Source organism: Anolis carolinensis, unplaced genomic scaffold, assembly GCF_035594765.1.
Source record: "Anolis carolinensis isolate JA03-04 unplaced genomic scaffold, rAnoCar3.1.pri scaffold_11, whole genome shotgun sequence".
In the NCBI taxonomy this organism is placed as follows: domain Eukaryota; kingdom Metazoa; phylum Chordata; class Lepidosauria; order Squamata; family Dactyloidae; genus Anolis; species Anolis carolinensis.
The window spans coordinates 1,456,746-1,463,774 of NW_026943822.1; the positions used below are offsets into that span (position 1 = coordinate 1,456,746).

A 7,029-nucleotide genomic window follows, 5' to 3' on the forward strand; every position below is an offset into this window, starting at 1 on the left:
TTGGGTTGATGGCAGCTAAAATATGATTACACTATGTAACAGAATATGAAAAATGTTCTGTTCCTGGTTTGAAAGTGTTATTTCCTGTTTTATTGTGTGGTCTTTACTTTGAAAACTGTTGTTCTACTCCAGAAATTTCGTTTTTGTAGCTGCCACAAATTACCTTGAATTGGTTGAGACTAGATGTTGAGATATTCATTGAAAAACTACTATAGTAAAATGTGCCTCCCGCAAAAACAAAGTTTTTGCAGTTTCATAAACCTTTTCCATGCATTTTATGATAAAACCAATTAGGAAAAGATATTATCCAGGAACAAAAATCACTTTACATAGTGTTATTTGCTTCGGGCCATTTGCTGGGAAAGTCAACGCGCTGTCTGTGTGTCTAAGTGGCAGAGGTTGATCCACACACTCACTAAAGTAGGGTTTGGAAAAATTTTCCACTCAAGACCCCTTTTGGTCTGAGAAACTTTTACATCACCCTGGTATACAGCTGTATAAAATAGGTATGAAAACCAAACATTTGCTGATAACAAAACCAACATTTGCAAGGCTTGCTAAACTGGCTGGTTTCCCATTTTTCTGAAGTATCTGCAAAGGCAAAAAGGAGTTATATATAGATTTATAAAAGAGATGTAAAAACCAAACGTTTATTGAAAATAAATCAGCATTTGCAAGACGTGCTTAACAGGCTGATCTCCCTTTCTATGAAGTCTAGATGAAGCTTCTTCTGACGGGTTCACTGTAAAATGTAAACGTTGCACAACAGATTCATGTCAATGCCTAACGCAGCCACTAGGTTGGCTGTCCAATTTCTCATGACCCCCAACAATGAGTTAAGGGGACCCCATTTGGGGTCAGGACCCCCACTGTTTCAGAGCTATAGTGAATGATCTCCTAGGAAAAGTGAGCCAGTCTACCCAAGAAACCAGCTATGGAGGCATAGCTCTGTCTCACTGTTTAGCTGGTATTGCACCACCTGACATCTGCCGGGAAGTAGCAGCCAATAATGAAAGGACCAAGGCAGTGACATCTCCAGCCCATCCTCTGTTTGGATTCCAGCCAGCACGCCAACGCCTTAAATCAAGAAATAGTTTTCTAAGATCCACAGAGACACAGGAACACCGCAGCAAGCGAGCGTCCAAAAGTGGCAGGCTAAATCCCAGAACCTCGAGCCATGGCTGATACTGAATGAGAGACTCCCTCCTGGGCACACAGAAGACTGGCCAACTTGGAAAATGCTGAACAGACTGCTCTGGCACCACGAGATGCAGAGCCAACCTTCAGAAATGGGGCTTCAAAGTGGAGTCCACGACATGCGGGTGTGGAGAAGAGCAAACCACAGACAACCTATTACAATGCAGCCTGAGCCCTGCCACGTGCACCATGGAGGACCTTAGAGCAACACCAGAGGCACTCCAAGTGGCCAGCTTCTGGTCAAAGAAATTTTAGTATATGCCACGTTTTTTACTTTGTGTTTTTAAATACATTACAACTGTACCCTCACTTCACTTCTGACACACGATAAATAAATCTGTCTCATAAGAGTGCATAAGTCCATCTACTTACAAATTGCGTCAAAAAGAGGCAGACTTTTGCTTCCCAAAAATTTAGCAGACTCCCCAATGGGACTTGATTCTATCTTTGGCGCATCTGACTCGGATTGCAACACGTTGCTCTGCATTTTCCTGGGAAAAACCCAGCTGGAGCCCTGAGACACGAGCTTTAGGCAGTTTCCGAGACTGGCCTGCACCTGGAACGTTCTTGGAAAGCATTATGCAAACAGCCAGGAAAACCCAAATCCTGCAAATGTTATATATTAATGGGTCCATGATTAACACTGAATAAACACCAAGCAAGCCGTCCTTTCGTGTCTATATTTAGGTGTCTTTGCACTGGAGGGAAAGTGCACCCCTCTCCTCCCTTTCTTCCTTTTGGGACAGGGAGGATCCTGCAAAAGGAGTTCCAACGTGAAGACATACAAATATTGGTTTTTCCTGATTCAATATTCATTTGCAATCAACTCCCTGGTTAATCAACCTCTTCCTTGTTGCTTAGAGCAATCCATAGAATAGGGAAGACAGCGGCAGTGTGTTTGGTCTCTTTCGGATACGGAAAACCTTGGCAACTCACCCAGCGGCTGCCTTCTGGTCCAGCTCTTCCACCCGGCAGCCTAGTTTGCCAGGAGGTCGTTCAGGCAGCAGCCAGTCTGGGCGTCTTTAAGGAGCATGTTCACCACGTCGTAAAACTGGTTGTCATAGGCCAGCTTGTAGTAGATGTAGATGTCGTCGCAGTAGGTCAGCAGCTTTTTCAGGTTCCGCAGGGCTGCCTCGCTGCCCGGGTGCTGCTTGGACCTGGAACGGAGGAGGCACAACGTGAGCAAGGAGAAGCCTGCCTCGTCACTCGACTGCAGCGCAAGAGCACAAGCACAATATATATTGTCGAAGGCTTTCCTAGCCGGAATCGCTGGGTGTGTGTCGTTTCCCTATGTTCTATGCTCCTGATGTTTCACCTGCATCTGTGACTGGCATCTTCAGAGAATCTGATGGTGGTAAAGCAAATGGAATGATTGATGTCCAGGGTGGGAGAAAGAACCATTGTCTTAACCAAGTGTAAATGGTAGCATTAGCAAGCTGTTAGGAATGGTGGGAGTTGAAGTCCAAAACACCTGGAGGGCCCAAGTTTGCCCAGGCCTGTTCTATATAATCCAGTTCAAAGCAGATAATCTGGATTTTACACGGCAGTGTAAATGGGGGCCTAACTCACACACACAGCCTTTACTGGCAACCACAACACAGGCATACACAAGAGGAACTCACAGATAAAAAATGGAAAGTACAGTAGAGTCCACTTATCCAACCCTCGCTTATCCAAGGTTCTGGATTATCCAAGCCATTTTTGTAGTCAATGTTTTCAATAGATCATGATATTTTGGTGTTAAATTTGTAAATACAGCAATTACAATATAACATTACTGCGTATTGAACTACTTTTTCTGTCAAATTTGTTGTATAACGATGTTTTGGTGCTTAATTTATAAAATCATAACCTATTTTGATGTTTAATAGCTTTTCCTTAATCCCTCCTTATTATCCAAGATATTCGCTTATCCAAGCTTCTGCCAGCCCATTTAGCTTGGATAAGTGAGACTCTACTGTATTATTATTATTATTTTGTTATGTCACAGCAAACAAGATAGATATGCTGGATTTCGTATCACAAAATCCCAAGTCGAACACTTCCCAAGTGTCTAGGACTGTGTGATGTATTTTCGAATGATGCGTGCAGATCCCAGTAGGGTGGCCTTTTGCAGTTGGCAGATTGTAATTTTGTCAGTGTCTACTGTTTCCAAATGCCAGCTGAGATCTTTTGGCACGGCACCCAGTGTTTAGCTTGGATAAGTGAGACTCTACTGTATAATTAAAGAGTTTACAAATCTCAAGAGTAACATTTACAACAGTCTCACACAAGAAAGTATGGGTTTTTAGAACATCCTTGCCATTGAGAACACTGAAAAAAATGGAATTCCTCTATTTCATCTGTATATTATCATATCTGTCAGGGGTATTTTGTGCTTTTCCTGCACGGAAGAAGCGGAGTGGACTATTTAGTGTCTTCCGTTTCTATGATTTTAGGGCATGCAAACAAGGAACGGGATTTCTTTTATATCTCCCATCCCAAAGAGCGGATGCCACCGGACTCACTTGCAGGCGATCTCCTCGATGGTGCTGGCCTTGAGCAGACCCCGCTGCTTGTACTCGGCCAGGTAGTTGAAGTCGCCCTTCAGGATCACGTGCTGACAGAGGACCTCTGCCCAGTCGGGGACGAAGTCGTAGGCCTCGGCTACAATGGCTGCCTGCAGGAGACGGGTCCCGGCATGGAGTCAGCCTGGGGAGGGGTCCGAAGGGGCGATCCCCGGCGGAAGGCAGAGCCCCCGTCACTCACCTGGTAGAACCTGGGCAGGGCCATGACGCACTCCAGCAGGCTCTTCCTGCTCAGGTTGATCAGCTTGGTGCTCTGGCCGGTGTTCAGGAAGTGGAGCTGCAGCGTGATGAGTTTGGTCAGGCGGCTGCAGCGCAAGGACTGGCGCACACAGAAGTCCTGAAGCGAGGCAGAGAAAGAGGAGCCACTCCAAGAGTTAAAGAGGAGAGACAAGGTCCATCTGAAAATCCATGATTCCTAGTAGGAATTAGTAAAGGTAAAGGTTTCCCCTGACGTTAAGTCCAGTCGTGTCTGACTCTGGGGGTTGGTGCTCATCTCCATTTCTAAGCCAAAGAGCCGGCGTTGTCTGTAGACACCTCCAAGGTCATGTGGCCACTGGCATGACTGCATGGAGCACTGATACCTTCCCGCCGGAGCAGTACCTATTGATCTACTCACATTGGCATGTTTTCGAACTGCTAGGTTGGCAGGAGCTGGAGCTAACAGCGGGCACTCATTCCGCTCCCGGGATTTGAACCTGGGACCTTTTGGTCTGCAAGTTCAGCAGCTCAGCGCTTTAACACACTGCGCCACCACCCTCTATTACCTTACTGTCTCATATATTCACTCTTTCCTCAGTCTATTCTAATTGTTCCCCCACTTTTAATGTGTTCTGAAAAGCATAAATAAAAAAAGAAAAGAGGAGAGACAAAGACACATGAAGTCGGCAAGACTCCAATTCCCCCAACATCCACCCAGATTTACCTTGGAATAGCTTTCAGCGGCATCAATGAAAAGCGTCAGGGCTTTCATCAGGAGCTTCTTCAGGGCTGGCACGTTCTGGAGGCACTCCTCTGGAAAGAAGAGGCAGAGAGAGGGGCCCATGGGGTGGAGGGCCTTGGAAGGGCAGGAGGCTGCCACCCCTAAGCCCAGCCCCGAGGGAAGAAGAGGCAGCCCGCAAGGATCATGCCCTCATGGTACGCTTTGTGGAGATTATTGATTTATTTACAGTATTTATATTCCGCCCTTCTTTCTCACCCCGAAGGGGACTCAGGGTGGAGCACATTATACACATATAGGGCAAACATTCAATGCCCATATACACATAGAACCGAGACAGAGACAGACACAGAGGCAATTTAACCTTCTCCTGAGGGGATGTTCGATTCCGGCTACAGGGGGGAGCAGCTGCTTCATCATCCACTGTGACGGCACTTCCTCATTTCAACGTTGTAAAAATTAGCTAAATTTGCCTCCCCACTTTATAAGTGGTACCTTATTTCCTACTTGATAGATGCAACTATCTTTCGGGTTGCTAGGTCAGCAACAAGCAGGGGCTATTTTTTATTTTTTAATTGATGGATGCTCACCCCGCCACGGGCTGGCCTCGAACTCATGACCTCTTGGTCAGAGTGATTTATTGCAGCAGGCTGCTCACCAGCCTGCGCCACAGCCCGGCCCTGTGAGATTATCACCTCACAACCTCTGAGCATACCTGCCATAGATGTGGGCGAAACATCAGGAGAGAATACTTCTGGAACATGTCCAGACAGCCCTGTGATCCTGGCCATGAAAGCCTTCGACAACACATATCAACAGTTACCCCACTTTTTTGGGCCCCAAAGATTAAAAAAAAAATCCCCATTTCAGACAAGGCTTGCTGGACTCCCATGCAGCAGATGCTCAGGCACATGTGTCCCTTCTGCATCAGCCTCACGCTCCCCACTTTCCCTCGTGGAAGTGGATGCTCGGCTGCACAGGAGGAGGAGCCCTCCCTTCCCATCCTTCTGCTGATTCTCCCGTCTGCAGCCGTTATCCTATTCCCATTATGTCCCAGAGGGTCTCACCCCAGGGCTGGGACTCAATGAGCTTCAGCTGGACGTGGGCCGCCGCCTCGTGGTTCTCCCCGATCTCCCGGCACATGCTGAAGCAGAGCGCAATCATGTTGTGCTTCTCGCTGTCGCCGGGGCGGCAGCGCTTGATGTAGTCCAGCAGCGCCGTCTTGAGGGTCCCGCTCTGCAAAACAGGGGGGGGGGGGGCCAGCGGGGCACACACCACGTCAGGAAAGCAAAAGACAAAACACCCCCCACCACCCTTTGGTGCCCTTGAGGGAAGGGCCGGGAGTGGCCGAGGAGGGATCGGCACCCATGATACGCACCGGATCCAGCTTTTTCCTCATCAGCACCTCAAAGTGGTGCTTGTCATGTAGCAGGTCAAAAATGTAGGTCATCTCGTTGTACCTGCCGATGCCGGTGAGGAGCCGGACCTTGGAGGAAGAACAGCCCTGGTGTCAGGACCAGCCCCACAAGCCATCTGTCTGGGGGGCTTTGATTGTGCTTTGCTTGCACGGCAGATGGTGCATGGGCTGAGCTGTGATGCAGGCTGGTTAGCAGCCAGCTTCAATAAATCACTCTGACCAAGAGGTCATGAGTTCAAGGCCAGCCCATGTCGGGATGAGCACCCGACAATTAAAAATAAAATATAGCCCCTGCTCGTTGCTGACCTAAGCAACCCGAAAGATAGTTGCATCTATCAAGTAGGAAATTTAGGCACCACTTATATGTGGGGAGGCTAATTTACGACACCATAAAAATCATCCAGCCACCGTTTGCCTTATATGTGTACAATGTGATCCGCCCCGAGTCACCTTTGGGGTGAGAAGGGCGGAATATAAATTTATAAATAAATAAATAACTCTATTACATTATGTAACAAAATTTGGAAAATGTCCTGTTCCTGGTTTGAAAGTATTATTTCCTGTTTAATTGTGCCATCCTTACTTTGAAAGGAGTTGTTCTGCTCCAGAAACTTTGTTTTTGTGACTGCCACAAACTAGGCAGAAATGCTTGAGATATTCACTGAAAAACTAAAGCAAAATGTGCTGCAGGATGTCCCACAAAAAAAAAGTTTTTGCAGTATAATGGACTTTTTCCATATTTTTATGATAAAACCAATTAGGAAATGACATTTAAAGCCCAGGAACAAAGATCATGTTACATAGTGTTGCATATGCAGGGTTACAGCAGGTACAGTAGAGTCTCACTTATCCAACATTCTGGATTATCCAACACATTTTTGTAGTCAGTGTTTTCAATACATCGTGATATT

The 7,029-nt window shown here is 46.7% G+C and overlaps 1 protein-coding gene across 1 annotated transcript in view; it reads right to left on the reverse strand.

The window, feature by feature from the left end:
• Positions 1–636: 636 nt before the first annotated feature.
• spg11 (SPG11 vesicle trafficking associated, spatacsin) overlaps positions 637–7,029 on the reverse strand; it is a 57,509-nt gene continuing 51,116 nt past the window's right edge. The window contains exons 35-40 of the mRNA XM_062963181.1: positions 6,080–6,187; positions 5,769–5,937; positions 4,687–4,775; positions 3,946–4,101; positions 3,705–3,856; positions 637–2,354 (exon numbers count right to left, since the gene is read on the reverse strand). Coding sequence (XP_062819251.1) covers positions 2,174–2,354; positions 3,705–3,856; positions 3,946–4,101; positions 4,687–4,775; positions 5,769–5,937; positions 6,080–6,187 — 855 coding nt within the window. The 3' untranslated portion in view covers positions 637–2,173. The remainder of the gene's footprint in view (positions 2,355–3,704; positions 3,857–3,945; positions 4,102–4,686; positions 4,776–5,768; positions 5,938–6,079; positions 6,188–7,029) is intronic.